Here is a 19,772-nt window from a genome sequence, read left to right on the forward strand (position 1 = left end):
GGAAAGAGAAATCATTTCTTTTCGTCCCTCCTTTTGCCTCAAGATTGTGTTTGCTCTAAGATCTGTCCACGTGCTGGCTTCACCCTCCTGGCCTAGCAGGGATGGAAGAGAACACCTTTCCTCGTTAGCTCTCCCACCGGTTGGCATCCTAGCAAACGGCACATCCTCATGCTCCCATGGTGGCCAGTGGGCACAGAGGGGATGGGAGCTCGAGGAAGAACTGGAGCAGTCCCAACCTTAGCCTCCCAGTAGCCAGCCTGGCCTCCAGTTACACAGAGGAGTCTGGGGCCCTGCCTCTCTCTCCCACATTGCAGCCTCGCCAGCAGACAAGGCCACGGAATGCTCTAGAACCGGTCCCATGGCATCCGTCCTCCCCGCTTATCTCACAGCCGCCCCAGGGCCAGATTATGTCCCCAAAACACATGGACCCAGCCTTGCCACCCCAAGGTGGGAGCACCAAGAGCTCCTCCATGGGGGCTTTTCTTTTTAAAAAGCATTTAACGCCAATACATAAAATAAAAATCACTTCTTGTCAGATGCATCTTTACTCAGGCCCCTGAAGAAATGTTTTCTTGTGCAGACAGTTCATATTAATATGTCTCAAACCCAGAAGAAATCAGTAATAAACTTCAGCTTTGTGAGTTTGTTTACTCTGGCATGCAGAGAAAGACATCTTTTATGCGTAGCCTAGTTTACAAGATGCCCAGGGTCAAAAGTTAACAAACTTTGGGAAAACAGTGTTTCATAAAAGAAGAGAAAAAAATAGCATACAGTATTCTGTTTTCCCATTAAAATGAGGAAAACAAAGGAGTAATCAGAACTATAATTTACGGGAAAGTATGCAGACATCCATCTGCTTTTATTGAAAAAATATCCTGCAGATGTTGGGTCTGCTTATGAATCTGCCACTTTCTTGTTGAATAACTTCCGTGGAATCTCAATCTCTGAGCAGTGCACTGGGTTCTACAGAACTACAAAATGTAATTATTTAATTGCTCTTTAGACACCTATTATTTTTATGTAGATGAGAGAGCTTTCAGCCTAAAGGCTGTTTTCTGGAGGTTATGTTTGAATACTAAATTCTGCTTTCATTCCCACAGGTTCACAGCAAGCAGGATTCCTAAATGCTCTTAAGGACAGTCCTGCAAGATATCCTTTCTGGCTGTTGTTTTTTACAGTGCTAACGTGTTAAGTATTGGACTGGCCGTCTACTCAATAACCTCTTCATCTTGTGCCTTGGCTTTCCTTTTCATAAATCGTGTTCCCTTTTCTTCTGTAAAGTATCCAAAGAACTCCCTAATACTCACTTGTGCGAGTAAGAGCCTCTGAATGCTTGAACCTCGAAGTGACTCATTTAGCCTTGTTTAAACTGAAGTGCTCTTTCACTAGAAAACTTAAGTGTGAATTCTTGCCCACCCCCAGAAACCCACACTGATTTGCGTTACATCAGGTTGGTCTGGGGAGAAGTCAGGCTGAGTTCCAACTGACTACATTTTGATCAGCAGCTGGTCCCTACAGAATATTTACAGACGCCCCTGTGTGGGTCCCGTCTTGGTGCAGTCACCACATGGGGATCCTCAGACCCTCTGTGTTCATGGGCAGCACAGAATTTTGGCGGCTACTACAGATTCTGTAGTCAGCTGCTAATCTCTTAAAAAGGGGACAGGGACAGATGAAGATATACAGAGGCTCTTGGAGAGAACATTTCACAGGTATGTCCTGTCTTCTGTTAATGATCTGAGAAGCTAGAGTTAGCTAGAAGTTGGCCAGAAGGAAAGGTTGTGCTAGGAATGAAATTCTCAGCATTGGTGGCTGCTAAAAGCAGGTCCCATGGGAAATGCCATCCCTCGTTTCCCTCCCCAACCCTGCCAGGGGTAACCATCCTCCACCATCATCGCTTCTCTGTGTCCTTCGGTTTTCAAGGCATGTTGCTCTGGCATAGCTTACAGCCAAGCCTTGTCTTTCCTTCCCTGAAGAAGAGGCTCGTCTAAGTCTTTCAGGAAATCAGTTCCATCATGAAAACATGCTGGTCTTGTTAAATTTTATGAATGCAGCTCAGAACCGGCATTGAGGTCTGGGCTGCCGGCTGGAATGCTTTCTGAAGCCTCAAGAGTGTGGCAGGCTTAGCCACCTCCCCTCCCCGGTCCCAGGCACCTGTGCCTTTCCTGAGGCCTTGGGCCCGTGCTGGACGACGTGTGGCAATGTACGCGACGGGCAGCTCTGCCAGAACGTCCTCTAGAGCACGCGTCTGCTCGTGCTCCTGGCTTGGCTGTGCTTATAGTCTGTGTAATCAAGAGCATTGTGCTCCCCAATAAGGGGAGTAGACGGACGCTGCTGAGAGAAGGAGTGACAGTGTGTTTCAGTGGTGTGCAAACCGTGCTGTTCGTGTGGAAAGCGGACGAAGGAGAGAAATGCTCTTATTTGGTTCAGAGCAAATTTTAACTTATCTTCCCTTGAAATATCATTCTCAGAGGTAAAGAGTTTCTCCTGGGCTTCCCTGGTGGCGCAGTGTTTGAGAGTCCGCCTGCCGATTCAGGGGACACGGGTTCGTGCCCCGGTCCGGGAAGATCCCACATGCCGCGGAGCGGCGGGGCCCGTGAGCCGTGGCCTCTGAGCCTGCGCGTCCGGAACCTGTGCTCCGCAACGGGAGAGGCCACAACAGTGAGAGGCTCGCGTAACGCAAAAAAAAAAAAAAGAGTTTCTCCTATGGCACGGTTCTTGAAAGCTCATAAGAATCTCAGCCACTGCCTTTCCAAACAGTGCTGCCATATCCAGGGCTGAGCCTCTCAACCAACAGCCAGGCATTTTTCCCTTTTACGGATGTTATCCAGGCATGTCCTCCACATTCAGAGGCTTGGCAGCTGCAGCTGTGGCAACACAACCTGCTCTGAGCGCATGGCAGGCCCCTTACAGCCTCCAGACACAGCTGCAGGGCACCCTGGCACATCCGGGCCAGGGCCTTGCCCAGCACTGCTCTGGCACGTGCTGGTTGTATTAGCTTCCTGTTGCTGTTGTAACAAATAGCCACAAAAAAAGAGGCTTAAAGCAACATAAATTTATGATCACCCTGTTCTGTAGGTCAGAAGTCCAGTAGGCTCGGCTGATTTCTTCTCTGGGTCCCAGGCTGAAACCAAGGTGTCGCCAGCCTGGATTCTTATCTGAAGTCTCAGGGGAGAATCCTCTTCCGGCTCATTCAGGTAGTTGACTAAACTCATGGGGTGTAGGGCTGAGGGCCCCTTTCCTTGCTCCGTTCCCGGACTCCTCCCTTTCTCTTCAAGGCTAGCAACAGGGGATCAAACCCCTCTCACGCTCTGGGTCTCTCCTGCCTCTAACGCCCATCTCTCTGACCTCAGCCAGAAAGCCTCTCTGCTTTTGAAGAGTGGCCGCATCCAGATCATTCAGGAAAATCTCCCCATCTCAAGACCAATGACCTTCAATCTACAGACTCCCCTTTGCCATGTGGATAATGTATTCACAGGTACTAGGGATTAGGGCATCTTTGGGGAGGCCATTGTCCTGTCAACCCCACAGGCCTTCAGGTAGGATATACCCAGGAATCAGGCACTCAGGTGCAGGTGGGTTTGAGAGGATCTCTCTCTGAACCCATCCAGGAAGCTCACTAGACGTCACCAGGTCACTTCTTGAGTTGACTGTGAATTCCCTCCCTTCCCTTTCTGCCCTTTCTGTTAATCTAGGAGAGAGGGGATAGGAGACAAAAATGGATGGGCTTTAAAATATATATATTATATATATATATATATATATATTATATATATATACACACACACACAAATATACATACACATATATATGTATATGTGTGTATGTGTATATATACATACATGTATGCACGTTTATGTGTATATATATGTGTGTGTGTATACATACACATATAGAAGAATGCATACACACGCATACATCTCCTGCCCTGAGTTCAGGTTGAAAATGCTAACAGAATGCCCCATGAGGTCCTTGTTGAATTCGCCAACCCTTCACAGTCTAACAGATGAAGTTATTATCTAACTTTACTCCTGCTGACTTGGTCCCCACTTGGTTTTGTGGCACCTCCTGATCCAGTGTCAGGCTGGGCTCCTGCCTGGAAAAAGGTGACCTAAAGCTGAAGCCAAAATATCCCAGGGAGCTGCCCAGCAACATAGAGACCCTCGGATAAAACCACTCCATTTCTCTCTCGGAAAAAAGCAGAACCAAGCGCAAGGCGCGGGAGGAACGTGAAGAAAAGCTGCCGATAGGGAAGGAGGAGCGACGCTCCCAACCCGGATCTTCTTCGGGTTTTTTGGACGTGGTAGGAAAGCAAAGTGCTGGGGGGGGGGGGGGGGTGTGTTGTTTTGCGGTACGCGGGCCTCTCACCGCTGTGGCCTCTCCCGTTGCGGAGCACGGGCTCCGGACGCGCAGGCTCAGCGGCCATGGCTCACGGGCCCAGCCGCTCCGCGGCATGTGGGATCTTCCTGGACCGGGGCACGAACCCGCGTCCCGCAGGCGGACGGACTCTCAACCACTGCGCCACCAGGGAAGCCCAGTGCTGGGTTTTTAATTACAAAGCACAGAAACATTTTGAGTGTGCCTCTCTCCCCAGTCAATGGTGTGAAGACCTAAGGCAGTCTGTTCTGGCCACGTGTTTTCTGTTTAAATACATGCTTTGGGGAAGATGCCCTCTTATTGAGTGAGTCTATTAAGAAGTGCTGAGTTCTGATGCTTTATCATAAATTCATATTCCAGAAGAAAAAGTATGCTTTAGTTTCTACTGGGTTGTGATGTATTTTTGAAAAAATGAGTTCTGGTTATAACGGATAACATATGCGTGATAAGTAAGGTTGGGTCCCATCAGGATACCTGTTCAGTATTTCTGGCTCCTGCTTTTCTTCTGGACACCTGTGTGGCTTTGGAGGCTCCATGGAGATAGCCGGGTGGAAACTTCTCAGGGGCAGCTTTTAGCTCCCGAGAAAGGTGCGCTAACCACGGGGGCTGCTCAGGAATGGTATGGCCTGGGGAGGACAGGTCACAGGGCCAGTGGCACTCCAAAATAGGATGCATCCTGCTGGTCAGGGTGGTAGGAGATTCTAGCATCAGATAAATATTAAACTCAGTAGCTCTAAGCTCCCTTCCGCTGCTGAGGCCCTAAGAGTTTGGGAGTCTCTTTTGAGGTGGTCGATTTATGATGGATGAGACTGATCTGTGATGTTTTACACTCACAGAAGCTGTCCTCTGATAACGGCAGCACTGCACACGGCTCGTCCACTCCAGACCTGCAGTCTGTGCAAGAATCTGCAAAGTACCAAGTTCTTAAAACAAGAGGAGGTTTTCTGGCTGAATTGCCCGAGCCCAGGGAAGTCCAGGGCAGCCTTTGCAAGTGACCCCTGCAGAGTGTTCTTGGGCAAGAAAATATATTTAAAATGCTTCAGTAGCCTCCAATCTGATCTCCTGACAATAAAACAAAAATATTTTGATGACAAATGGGGGCACAGGCAAAGGTTTCTCACCGTGGATTTAATCTGCAAAATATCCAACTCAAAAAGGTGTCGTTGTTGAAATGAGAGAGATTAGAAACAAAAATGCCTAATTAGCCAGGACTCCTTATCAGAAATACTGCCATGAATGATGGGAACATTGCTAAAGTAAAAAGCTCTTCATCAGGCCCACATGCAACCAGCAGGACTTTATAGGAGAAAGGCATCAACCAGCTCATTCAGGAAGTGAGCCTGGGGTCCAGGGAATGGTGTCTAGTTCCAGCGTGGAAGAGTTTGAGGAGGATTGAGTGTTAGCTCTTCTCTAAATGTTTGATACAATTCGCCTGTGACCAGCCATCTGGTCCTGGACTTCTGTTTGTTGGAAGATTTTTAATCACAGTTTCAATTTCATTACTTGCGATTGGTCTGTTCATATTTTCTGTGTCTTACTGGTTCAGCCTTAGAAGGTTGTACCTTGCTAAGAATTTGTCCATTTCGTCCAGGTTGTCCATTTTGTTGGCATAGAGTTGCTTGTAGTAGTCTCTCATGATCTTTTGTATTTCTGCGGTGTCGGTTGTGACTTCTTTTTCATTTCTAATTTTATTGATCTGAGTCCTCTCCCTTGATGAGTCTGGCTAAAGGGTTATCAATTTTGTTTATCTTCTCAAAGAATCAGCTTTTAGCTTCATTGATCTTTGCCATTGTTTTCGTCGTTTCTATTTCTTTTATTTCTGGTCTGATCTTTTTTGTGTGTGTGTGGTACGCGGGCCTCTCACTGTTGTGGCGTCTCCCGTTGCGGAGCACAGGCTCCGGACGCGCAGGCTCAGCGGCCATGGCTCACGGGCCCAGCCGCTCCGCGGCATGTGGGATCTTCCCGGACCGGGGCTCGAACCCGTGTCCCCTGCGTCGGCAGGCGGACTCTCAACCACTGCGCCACCAGGGAAGCCCTCTGCTCTGATCTTTATGATGTCTTCCCTTCTACTGACTTCCCGGGAGGAGGTGGGAAGGAGACGCACGTGAGAAGGAGCGGGCGGGGACGGCGGAAAACGTCATAAGTGGCTGTGGGTAGAGCGCCTGGCTCTGGCTCGCTTGCGGGCAGTGAGCAGGCCCTTCCCGGGCTGTGGTGGGGAAGGGGAAGGACGTTCGGCCACCAGGGTCACCCTTGGCAAGAGGACGTCCAGCCTCGGAGCCCCTGGACCATCCTCCATCCTCTTCGTCCTGCCCCCTCTCCACCTCCCGTTTCCTGGGCTGGCTCCCCGTGACTGTGGCCATTTCTTCCCTTTCATCTCTGCATCAGAGAAGCACGGGCAGCGGGGTGCGGGCTTCTGGGGTTCAGTGAGAAGTGGGGTGGCTGCCCGGGCTTTCAAAGGGCCCCCTAGCCTTCCCCGGGGAAAGAGACAAAAGGAGAATCTTCTCCAAAAAGGGTGCCACTAGGTCTTCAGTCCACCCAGCCAGGCAGGTCCAACGAAGGAGGTCCACTCAGCCTCTGCTTCCTTCAAAATCATTATACTGAATGCCCACCACCTGGGCCCGAAACGTGCCAGGGTTTCAAAGTCTAGAACGATCCGTCAGCCTTGAGCTTCAAAGCACATCAACCAGAGGCCAGAGGAGCAATGAAGGACGGGGTGATTCACTCTTCTCAACGGGCATCTGTGGATGCCAGGATCTGAGCTCTGACTCTGGTTCCTTACAAGCAGAATAAGTCTTAAGTGACATAAAAATGCCATAGCTTGCACTGGAGGTGGGAGTAGGGTCCAAAAGGAGGCTGCATCTCCTGCAGGGAAGTCAGGAGGCTTCCACAGGCGGCAGGTGGCATTTGCACAGGGCCTGGAAAGGTGGAGTTCTAACAGGAACACGGAGGGGAGAGCAGGCCATCTGGAGGGCTGGAGCCAGGCTTGTGTTCCACTCTTTCACTCGGCAAGGTTAGCAGGGTGGGCGCTGGGAGCCCTAATGGTGTCAGCACCCGGATACTCTTACACACACACACACACACACACACACACACGGGATGGGGGAGGGTGCTGTGATGGCTGAGCCCTGACTGGGGCTGGAGGTCACGACCAATCGCCCCCAGGAAGCAGGTCCCAACAGCACTAAATACCAGTGAGAGAGCGAGCAGCCTTCTCCCCCTGGACACCGGGGAACCAGCCATGATTTTTGGCAGGCGAACGACATAACCAAGCTGCTTTTTGTTCTTATTTTGTTTTTAAGCATACTCATCTTGAAGCAAGGAACACAATGGAGTGAGGTAGTGAGGAGATGTTTGCAAAGGAGGGACCCCGAAATTGAAATCGGTGACAAGGGGACAGATCTGTTGGGAGATGTGCAGTCAGATAGGACCCGGGAGGAGACGGGGAGGAAGGGGGGTCCGAGCCCTAGGTGACCCGGGGAAAGGGGCACAGCAGAAAAGGGAGACAGCTAGCATTGGTTTGGGGAGAAATGAGCTTGATCTGAGCTACATTTACGAACAGAATCTAGGAGGTCGCACATGGAACCTCCATGTCAGCCTGGACTGTCTTTAGGGTCCTCTGTGGTTATTGCGTGAAATATGGAAGCAGGAAAAAAACCGGGAGCCTGAAGTGAAATGTTCCAGCCTCTTAGGAAATGTCACTGGTCACACAGAGACAGGGAAGCCACATGGCCGGGCCTGCCTCGCAGACTTCTGGGGTTCAGGGAGCTGAAGCCCCTCAGGAACAGGGCCAGCAGTGGGAGGGGACGCCTGCCCACTAATGGTCACTTCAGTGTAGCAGCATTAACGTCCATTTCAAAGGGTTACACTCATTTCTAATTATGACATCGTTCAGCTCTCCCAAAACGAGAAGGACGATTGGTGCATCAAACGGTAACCGATTCTCCATGGTGGAGGCTTTTGGCAGAACGCCTTTTTTGCCCCCAGTTTGCGCTTATTTCAAGGCACCGTCGACAGGCGCCCCCAGCCTCATGGGCATCGTTCTGTTTTAGTGGAATTTGGTAGAAGGCTTGGAGTCAGCCTGGGTGCTGTCAGAAAGGGGGCACTGGGGGCCGTTGGAAAATCCATGGGGGCAGGACAGGCCTTCACTAGCCCAGCTCTCAGGGCCTGTCCATCCTGGTGTCTGCTGGTGCTCAGGGAGACCCCGGGAAACAGGTGGGACAAGTGCCCGAGGTCTCACAGCAGGACCTCACCGAGAGGTTAAGTGACCCCGATTCATGCTCAGTGACGCACTGACGTTTCCAGAGCTAGAACCCAGCCCCCCGACCCAGGGAATCGAGAGTGTTCCCCGCTGCCCCTGGCCAGGTGGATTGCGGGAGTTCTGTGAAGAATAAGCATAGATTAGATCTCAGAAGATCACAAAGTGGGAGAGGAGGTTTTTGGTTTTTAAAATCACCCAAGTGATACAAGAACATATTCTCACGGTAACAAATTTCAAATAGTCAGAGACGTCAGGGTAGAAAGGAAGCGGTGCTCTTGACTCGTCATCATCCTGTAGGAGTTCTTGTCGGGTTTTGTGGGTCTTTACAGATGATCCTCTCAGAGTTTAAATACATACATGTGTGCGTTCATACGCGCACACACATGTACAGCTGGGGGGACTGCTTTACCTAAAGGGATCATACATGCTCTTTGGGTTGTTCTACAGTTTGATTTTTAGATATTTCCTGAAGATGTTTCCATGTCAACACATAGATGTACATCATCCTCTTTTCAACTGTTTTATAGAATTCCAGAGTATAGATGAACCATAGTGTTTTCTTCTATTGATGGATATTTAGACTTCTTTTATTACTGCGCAAAAACTGAGGTAGTGGACTTTCTTGTATGTATCTCTTTGTGTGCAAGTGTATTTCTCTAGGATTGACAACTAGATGTGGAGTCACTGAGTTAAAAGCTAAGTGTAGTTTAAATATAATGCACCATATTGCCCCCTAAAGATATTATACCAATTCATGCTCCATTTCTCCCCAACTTCACCCACACTGGAGTTGTCAGTGCTGTGACTTTTGCCGATTTGATGGGGAGAAAAAAATCGGTTTTAATTTCCATTTTCTGGATAATATTCAGCTTCCACGTACTTTCGTGAGTGTTAGCCTTTTTTTTCTCACCTCAATGTGCCAGTTCAAACTTTTTGTCCATTTTCCAATTGGGCTGTTTCTTCTTTTCCTATTAACATGGTCTTTATATAGTCTTAATAATAATCTTATAACTATCTTTTTCCAATATTTTTCTGCCAACCTATCACTTACCTTCTAACTTGACCTTTTTATACAAAAAAAGTGTAATTTATTAACAAATTCAATCTGTAAATCTCATCCTACACGGCTCCTAGGTTTTGTGCCGTACATCCTCACCCCAAAATGATGCAAATATTTCCTTTATTTTCTTCTAATACCTTTCTATGTTGTTTCTTAAGTTTGGCACAGTAATTGATCTGTAATAGAATTTTGTGTGTGGGTTGTGAGCTAAAGTTCCAACTTCATTTTTCCCGAATGTTTAGTGAAGTGCCCCAATACCACTTACTAATCTATTCTGGCAGTTCTCAAACTTTTTGGTCTCAGAACTCTTTTGCAGTCTTGAAAATTATTGAGGACCCCAGAGAGCCTCTGTTCATGTAGATTATATCTATTTCTATATACCGTATTTAAAATTAAAACTGAGAAATGTTTAAAACACAAGAATGCATAAGAGTGAATGAGGACATCATCTTGCATCACACAGCCTCCAGAAGAAGCCACCACGTGGTAGGATGAGAGTGAAGCTGGGAAATAATGTTTTGGTGATGATAGGAAAATAGTTTTGACCTGGAGGATACCCTGAAAGGATCTTGGGGACCCTAAGTTTCCACAGGCCACACTTTGAGAACCACCGGCCACTTTGAGTCCTTCACCACTAATTTGAAATGCCGTCTTTACCCCACATGCCCACGGCCTGTTTAGACTGTTCTCACCTTGTTTTGTTTACTAGAAAAGTCTTCTCCTGCTCCCGCCTCCCTGATGTTGTTTTTCAAAATTCCTCACCTGTTCTTATACATTTCCTCTTCCTGATGAATTTTAGAGTCCTTTTGTCAAATTCCATTTAAAAAATTCCAGTTGGAATTTTGATTGGAGTTCTCGTGACTTCATAGGATTAATTTGGGGCAACTACACACCTCTATCTCCCGGTACATAAGCATTTAGGAGAAAGGATTTGAGAGACTGAAGGATGATGGTCCCATGATCCAGTCTGAAAGGTCCCAGTAACTTGATTTTCAAAGTGTCTGTTGTGTAAATCATCGGGAAGTCAGCAGCCTCCACCCCAGACACAGTGGTGGGCCCTCTAATGACAGGGGCACAAGCTGTAGTTTCTTATCTCCGTCTAAGGATTATAGGGTCATCTAATTGATGAGGAAAATATACTGACAAGTTCCTGAACCTAAATATCTAAAAGCACTAAATGCTGATTTAGACCCTCAATCTAGAGGACAAAGGGTCTGTCACTGAGATCTGCCCTTCCATCAAAGCTCTTTCTGTAAGTGAGCATTGCCTATCTTACTGTAATTTTTAGGGGGGAAAAAAAAGAAAGAAAGAGATGATTACCAACAACATCTGTTTCTTATATTTTCAACATCAGAACCCCAGACAGAGACCTAAAGCAGAATAAGATGCAGGAGGACCCAGGGGTGCCTGGCTGGTGCCCACAGAGAAAGGCCCCTCAGCACCATGCGGTGTGACCAGCACCCTGGCCACATACGCCCAGTGCTCAGAGTGGAAAGCTCCCGAGGCAGAGCCTTGGACTTTGGCATTCCCTGGCCATTCTGGAATCCGGGGATTTTGGTCAATGAGGAAACCCACATGAAATACAGACTTTTTAAAATAAACTGTTATCTGGATTTGGCACTTGGCAAAAAAGCCTGTCGCCAGCCTGATTGCTGGAATGTGGGGAGATGGGTGATGACATATTAACAGAGACAAGTTCTTCACCCAGGGGTGGCTCTAAGGCCGTGGGACCGATGAACAAGGTTGCATGTCACGGGCAGTCTCAGCCTTGCTGTTGTGAGCTTTGAGGCTCCAAAGTTAGGGCCTGTCATGTGACACTCCGTAGCTTGGGGCCTTGGGAAGGGTTCTTTCTCTCCTAGAAGTCTGCAGACCAAGTTCCAGTTCTATTCTGCCACGAAGTGCGATGTGAGGTTTTATAAGTGGCTTGACTACTCTGGGCCTTAGCCCTTCATTTTACATAAAATTTTACCTATTTTTAAAATGAAGGGATTAGAATAAATCAGGACATTTTAACTTGGGGTCCATGTGTATCCACGCAGAGGCATCAGGGGCGTTTTTAAGCTTCCTGAAATTATGAGGAAAAAAATGTGTTTATGTGCATTTTTTCTGAGAAAAGCGTAGGAACCCAATAAGGTTAAAAACCTTTGGTTCCATGCCTCTCACCTTTTACGATTCTCCAAATACTGAGGTGCCCTCACCATTCTGCCCAATACTATTTCCATGTCTCTGCAAGGTCGTCTCCCCTTGCTTACCTTCCCACAGGCAAGCAGACCCCTGTTCCCTGAGGGTGGGAAGCTTACCTTCCCCCACCGTCTGCTGTCCGGAGTGCCGGGCCAGGTGCCTAGAAAGGCACAGAGCAAGCACTTCTGGGATTGCGTGGAAACCCAAGGGAGGGGCACCTGCCCGCCGGCATTTTTCAGTCTTTTTCAATTCCATAGTCATCTAGAGAGTACCTCAGTGTGCAGCATTTTGAGCTAGCGGCTGCAGGGAATCTAAAGCCATACTCTTGGCCACAGAGGGGGCTCCTTTCTGGGGGGCTGGGGAGGAGACAGATGGAGGCTGGCAGTGGTAATGTCTGTGATTTGGAACCCATCTCTGATGCAATAAACATCCAGCTGCTTATTAAATTGGCTCCTACTGGAGTTGGCCTGTTTCCACTCATGTCTCTTTAAAAAAAAAAAAAAAAAATCAGTAAGTGGGTTTTGATACAATAAAAAGAAATTTATGTTTCTTAACTTACTGTGGCATAGATATTTTCAACATCGAGCTATCGGGTCAGTGAGAAGATGTGTTGTTCATATATTCGTACCTCGGTCTGAGAGTGAATTTGAGGGGGATGGACTCCTTAAGGTGCCATAGGTTCAAGAAACCCTGACAAGGAGGGTCCCGATCTCCCCCAGCAGAGGTTGGGGTCAGCCTAGAGCCACGTGTCCCTTAGCAAGAATTCAGAAAGGAATCGGCCCATGGCTTTTCTGTCCTACTGGCAGAGCCAGACTTCCAAGCTTCAGATCCCTGCTCTGCTATTTCTTAAACAAATTACTTAACTGCTTCCTGCCTCGGTTTCCCTATCGGTTAAGTGGGAATCACACTTCTCACTGGGTTGCTCTGAGGATTAAGTGAGTTAATCCACATGAAGCTCTTGTTTTGTTTTGTTTGAATTTTATTTTATTTTTTTATACAGTGGGTTCTTACTAGTTATCCATTTGATACATGTTAGTGTATATATGTCAATCCCAATCTCCCAATTCATCACACATGAAGCCTTTGGAACAGGACCTGACACACAGCCGGTGATGCCAGCCATTGTTATGAATGATGATGATTATTCCTTCAGACGTCCTGTGGGCAAAGTGGCAGCTGTAACGGGAGAGGCGGAGGGGGCTGCATCTTGCATCCTACCTTGAATTCCTCATTTGGACACAGCTGTGAGCTAACAGTGAAACTGCATTCTGCTATTTATAAAATGTTTCCAAGCACATGAGATATTAATATAGAACACTGCGTATTTGGGGGGTTGCTATAAACATTTAAAACTCCACATCCACTGGTAACAACGCCTCCTTTTGGAGGTAATCATGTAAGTGGCATCACAAAAGGAACAGCAGCCGCAAAAGGAACAGGAGCTGCAAAGGGAGACGTAGCCACGTTAGATGCTGTGACCTCCTCCACTTTCACATGCCAGCTTTCACATGGTTCACACGTGTGGATGTTACATATGTTTTGACACGACCGTCATTCTGCCTGGATTGTAAACTGTTGTTGACATCTAAGTATTTCCGAGACCGAAGTTGGGCTCTTCGTGTATTATTCAGTAAATAAATCTTTTGGTTCGTTCTTCATTCTCTCTTTTCCACCCTTGTTTCCATTCCATTTGTCACCTCCTCTTTGACCTTTCTGCCTCTTGTCTTTTCCTTCCAGCCTGTGCAAAGTCACTGCCAGTGTCATCCCCCTTTATACAACGCAGTTCTCCCGACGCAGGCTTCCCACTGCTTCCTCATCATTTTCCCTGGGCTCCACTTCTCTGCTTTCAAGCCAGTGCGGGCAGGGCTCCCACGTGGCTGCTCCCCCATCTGTGTCCTCTTGGGTGGGGAGATGAGGCTGGGAGGGGGGGCGTCTGTGAGCCCCGACCTGTCAGGAGGCGGTTGAGAATGAGATCCTCTTTGCTACCTGGGCCACCATCCCTGTGTCCCCATGTGCAGCGAGGCCTCTGCCATAACCGTTTGTCCCCCTGGGTAACCCTGGCAGAAAAGAAGGGCTGGTGGCAGCCCTGGGGAGGGACCTGCTTCTCTGCATCTCCTCCCCACCCCTCCGTACTGATCCCCTTTTCCAGAATCCACCTTAGTCTTCCTTTTCTTGGTAGGTGCAGCTCTTCCTGCAGCCCGTTCACCTCTTTCCTCCGTGAGGACCGGGCAGCACTCCCACCCCCCAGGGGCACCCTGTGTTGGATCCGCAAGACCCCGCTGCTCTGCGCTGTCTTCACCTTGGCCAGCTGGGCGTCCTCCCCTTGAGATGTCCTTTGAATTTCTGGACGGGGCTTTTCTGAGGCCTTGCAGTTTCTAGAAATCTAAACCTTAGAAAGAAAAATAAAGCATTTTTCCACTTTTCCAAGAGCAGACCCAGTGGTGTATCCCGATGCTGAAAGTCAGTTAACAAGCAGGAAGCGCATTCATTCCCCCTGTTTTGTATGCAGCCCCACATGCCGGACAGTGGCATTTGTTAATCATGATGTGGCAGATGATGGCACTGCACCGGATGATACATTCATTTCTCTGCTCTGAAGATAAATGATACCCAGTCCTGAAAAAAAAATCAGTGGTGATGTATTACAGCATGATCTATGGCTTCCATCCCCGGAAGCATTAGGAAAGCATGAGTATTTACTTTCTCTGGCCTGTAATTTATCAATGGAGGATGCATGATGGATATTTAAACTCCCACACCTATGATGAATTATTTTTTCCTGAGAAACATCTTTATCTTGTAAATAGAATTTTATAAGTATTTGTGGGACAGGAATATTCTCTAGTCTTTTCAAATTGCCACACTCCTGGCTGATTTATCTTGTCTGTTGAAGAATGCCAGGCTTTTTCTCCTTTGGTTTTAGTGCATCTTGTGGAACTCGAGACTCCCTATCACTCACAGTCTGGTGTGGAGCCAGGTTTTCTAGTTGCCTGTCAATAGCTGAGGACAGCCATATGTGTCGGGGGTGGGCTGAGGGGCTGGGAAAAGGTCCCCTAAGAAAAAATACCGCTCACCCTGATGCCACACTGAGAAATGGCCCCGCCGGGTCAGAAGCCCATCCACGGCGGGGGCAGGCAGCCAGTGGGTGGACGGGCCATCCAGGGAGAGAGAAAGCTGAGAAGATAAACCCTGCCTGGTCTCAGCCGCCCGAGGTCAGACCTGCAAATGACTGTCACAGCCTCAAATCAGCTCGAGAGGGAAACCTGTCAGTGCTACCGTCCCAGCTTTCAGAAGCCAAAGGTAGAGCCTGTGATTGAAGTGATGTTCAGTATTGGGTCCATTCATCAAAAGCCTGGGCCGCTGCCAGCTCCAGCCAGCGTGCTTCCTGGTTTTGCTGCCGCCGCCTTTGGCTACACAGTGAGTCACGAGGAAAGGGCCAAGGTCAGGTGGGAAGGACAGTCAGAGGAACTGTCAGCCATGAGAAAGGAACGAGATGTGTTCAGGGAGCCCACCGATCACTTAACTGAGCACAAACGCTGTGCCGTGAAGGAGAATGTGGCCTCGTGCCTGCCCCTGAGGGTCTCCTGTGGCTACAAGACCACTGATGCCAGGCTAGGTGGACACAAGGGCCTGAGTGAGGGCCTGGGGGCGGTTTCTGTCCAAATCTCAGTCATCCAGCTCCCTGGGGCCCTAAGAACGTCACAGTCCTACTGGTTCACCTCCTTGACTCCGGGTACCGTGCTGGAGGCCGTGGTCTGCTTCTTCTCTGTCTGGTCCATCGTGGGGCTCTCGGGTTTCCACACGTACCTGATCAGCTCCAACCAGACCACAAATGAAGACGTAAGTTCCTGGTGGGGTGGGACGCAGGCATGTTCTTTCGTGGGAAATAGAGAAAGAAGAGGTGAGGGGCCTGGGCTCCCTTTCCAGTTGGGAGCGCCTGGGAGCAAAGAGCCTGCAGGGGAAGCATTTTCCGACATCAGTCTCCAATTTCTCTATTGCGAATCTCCAAACTGTCCTGCTCTCTGACCACATCACTTAGATACTAAGATCGGCCGAGTGACCCCCAATTCCAAGGCCCAAGGAGGGATTCTGTTCTATTCCTTTGCAATAATTCTATCAGCAACTTGTCACCCTGCCCCGATGAAGAGAGACCTCACAGGCTGGCCTCTCTCAGATAACGGTTCCATTTCATTTTGGGAGGCAATCGCACTGACCCAAAGTTTAACTTTTTATCCAGGATTATCTGCCTGTACTTAATACAGATGGAGAGGAAATATAAAACCAGAAAACGTAATGCTGGAAAATGTTTCTTCGTGAGCCTGGTCCTTTTTGCTCTGAATATTTGGATTCTGACAGAAGCCTCTGTCAGTACATGAATTAAATGTCTCAGAATTAGGTTGCCTCAGAGGCTTGAGAAAAATCAGTGCTGATGAGATAGATGAGTTCCGAGAATATTAAGACAGTTATTTGTATATGGTAACTGAGAACACTAGAAACATCCTGCAGAATTATTCTGCAATATGATGAGGCTGAATTCAGGCTATAAATGGGCAATTAAGGACTTCCCTGGCAGTCCAATAGGTAAGACTTCACCTTCCAATGCAAGGGGTGCATGTTCAGTCCCTGGTTGAGAAGCTAAGATCCCACATGCCTCGTGGCCAAAAAAAAACCAAAATATAAAACAGAAGCAATACTGTAACAAACTCAATAAAGACTAAAAAAAAAATAGTCCACATCAAAAAATCTTTTTTAAAAAAATGGACCATTAGGGGAGGTGTGTTACTCCTCTCTGCTACCATTCATTTCATTACTATTTAACACACTGAATGTAGCATCAAAAAATTTCCACTGGCTTATGTGAGCTGCCTTTTAAGTACCATGTGGTAGAAATAAGAGATTATTTTCCCCAGAGAATGTTGTTTCTCCCCAGTCTCACCTGCTGTTTGGGGATATTTCCAAGTTTGGGGTTAATGCCAGTTTTCCTTGAGAAAAGTACCTCAGTTTCTTCTGCTGAAGAAATGAGTAAAGATCATTGCATTCTTTACAGGCTTCTTCTGATCGGCCCGAACTGTGACATTGGTGTGATGGATACTGTGTCATTGACTATCCTTTTCTTTCAGATTAAAGGATCTTGGTCAAATAAAAGAGGTAAAGAAAATTACAACCCCTACAGCTACGGAAATATCTTTACAAACTGCTGTGTTGCCCTGTGTGGGCCCATTTCTCCAAGGTAAGATTCAAATGGCACGATGCCCTATAACAGACCTGGGGAAGCACACACCCTAGTGTGTTAGCGCAGGCCTCGGGCAGCAGTGACCTGGCCACGGCAATGACCGCCAGCCAGGTCAGCACTCCGCTCTGTGCTGCGGAGACGTGGCCTTAACGAAATAAAGATCTGGCTTGTGTTATGCTTGGCATAACTTTCTACTGAATTTCTGTCAAGTTTGGGGAAAATCCCCTCAGGATCAAAACAGGGACACTGAGTCATGTGACCCCCATGAATTATTAGATGATGTTGAACATCCGCGATGAGCAGGGAGCTGTCATGAGGGAGCAGGACACAAGGTAGGAAGCAATTAGAAAGCCTGTAGAAATAAGTGCTAAGAGCTGAGTTGCGCAGAATAGAAATGCTAAAATAGTTCAGAGGGAGAGATCCGTGTGGGCTGAAGCAGTGGAGATTGTGGTGATGATAAGACAGCAGTCATATTAATAATGGCCATGGCTGACATTTACTGAATAGTGTTAGGCTCTGTTTTAAGTGCTTTACGTGGATTAACTTTTAAAACCTCACTCTGTACCTGTGAGGTCGGTACTATCATATCCCCTGATATGGAAGAGGAAACCAAGGCACAGAGAGGTTAAATAACGTGCTCAAGGTCACACAGCTGGTAAATGTTGCCTGGTCAGGACTCAAACCCAGGCGTCTGACATCAGAACCTGTGTGTGTCAATGGTAGAAGCTGCCTCCGAGTCTTGATTATTTATGGGTTACGCTCATGTAGAATATTTCCAACAGATTAGCCAAATCAAACATTATTTACTAAGCAAGTTTTCCAGGTTTCTAGAATGAGTTTCCAAGCCTTCCTCGCTTTTGGCCTCTGTGTACATGGAGAGAAACCACAAAAGCTACCGGCTTGTGTCCACAGCAGCCCCACTGTGCACTTAGAGCTGCACTGTCAGTCATCACTGACTCGTGCTCATGGAACACAAACTGGGTTTGATCGTCAGCCTCAGTGAAGCTTCATTAGGGAAGGAAGAGTGATTCCCCCCACCCCGCCCCCCAAAATATCAAACACATATTCCAAGGCCTTTTATTAATTAGTACTGGATTATAGTTCCTGATGCCATGGGGTAATTAGAAATTGATCATTTTCCAGTTTGGGTCTAGAAAGTTGGGAGCCCAGTGTGCCACTCGTCCTGAATTTGGGGCCCTCGGGGGCCCCTGACCTGCCCCTCCCAGGCCTCCTCTGAGGAGGGACAGCAGGAAGGGACAGCCAAGGGCTCTGGACGGAAGGGCTGCTTCAGGCCAGGGTGTCCGTCATGCCTGGAGGGTGCCCCTCCCCCAGGAGAGCTCCAGACTCACCCAGGAGTCCCTCTTGGGGCTCTTTAGGCCAGAAAAACCCTCTGGAAATGCTTGTTTTTTCACAGTTCAGCTTGTGTTTCTTCCTGGTGTGTGTTTATTTGTGGATAGTGGGGACAGGCCACGAAGCACAGAGTAGAAGAGGCAAGAGACCTGAACAAGCATCTTTTACCGCGTCTCTGAAACAGACACCAGAATCTAGGAAAGGAACGCAGAAGTCTCACGTTTTGCCCGAATATCTTTTCTCGTTCCCAAGTCTTTGATTTGCATTTGGCGCCATTCTGTGTTGTTTATAGATCAGATCTTGTCATAGCGAAATTATTTCTTCCACAACTGGATTAAATTTGCTAGTTTGGCTAAGTTGAGGCTGTATTCTTTCCAAAATCCAAGTCCCTCTGGATGGAGCATTTCTCAGGGACAGCCCTCCCCTCGGAAGAGCTTGACCCCTCGAGGGGTTGTGCAGGAAGATGGGGCGCTGCCCTCTCTCGCTTGCCCACAGGTTCCCAGAGCTGGCCTGGGCAGAAGTGGGCAGGGCGATGGTGTCTGTCTTCGCTGTTCCCTCCTGTCACCTTCCTCGCCCTCTGCTCTCTCTGCCCTGCCTCACACAACCCCTGTGCACTAAAAGAGCACCAGGGCCTTGCACAGGCATCCTAGACAGGCCTGAAGAATGAGCAGTGTCCCTCGCCTCAGACAGGGACTAAGCACCACCTGTGTGCCCAGCGCCATGTGCCTGGGATGCCTCTAAAGCATTCTTAGTGTAACGATGTACTCACGAGGGAGGGAGAGGGTGTCTTCAAGATTCCCCATGAGAGCCATGGAGCACGGGGGCAGACCCATGTCCCATTCCCTGCAGTGTCCCCAGAGGTGGGGGGGGGGGCAGGCAGCAGGGTGGGAACAGCCAGGTTTGGGAGGGGGTCCTCATAACAAGTCTGGCAGGAGGAATGGAAGATTGAAAAGACAGAAAGCCCCAAGGTGTGGTCAGGGTCAGGCCCTGCTGACCAGGGCTGGTGCTGTGGGTCAGCCAGTCGTAAGAATTCACTTGGCCACTGTCACTGAGCATGTGCTGTGTGCTGGGGGCCAGGGATGCGCCTGAGAGAACGTCAACAATACAGGTCTGGGCTTCCCTGGTGGCGCAGTGGTTGGGAGTCCGCCGCCGGTGCAGGGGACACGGGTTCGTGCCCCGGTCCGGGAGGATCCCACGTGCCGCGGAGCAGCTGTGCCCGTGAGCCATGGCCGCTGAGCCTGCGCGTCCGGAGCCTGTGCTCCGCAACGGGAGAGGCCACAACAGTGAGAGGCCCGCGTACCGCAAAAAAAAAA

The 19,772-nt window shown here is 48.6% G+C and overlaps 1 protein-coding gene across 2 annotated transcripts in view; it reads left to right on the forward strand.

Moving 5' to 3' along the window:
* ZDHHC14 (zDHHC palmitoyltransferase 14) overlaps positions 1–19,772 on the forward strand; it is a 274,447-nt gene that overhangs the window by 236,687 nt on the left and 17,988 nt on the right. For both annotated transcript variants that reach the window (XM_007451350.1, XM_007451351.1), the window contains exons 5-7: positions 1,101–1,149; positions 15,614–15,716; positions 16,997–17,106. In XM_007451350.1, coding sequence (XP_007451412.1) covers positions 1,101–1,149; positions 15,614–15,716; positions 16,997–17,106 — 262 coding nt within the window. The remainder of the gene's footprint in view (positions 1–1,100; positions 1,150–15,613; positions 15,717–16,996; positions 17,107–19,772) is intronic.

This window comes from Lipotes vexillifer, unplaced genomic scaffold (genome assembly GCF_000442215.2).
Source record: "Lipotes vexillifer unplaced genomic scaffold, Lipotes_vexillifer_v1.1 scaffold935, whole genome shotgun sequence".
Taxonomy (NCBI): Eukaryota; Metazoa; Chordata; class Mammalia; order Artiodactyla; family Lipotidae; genus Lipotes; species Lipotes vexillifer.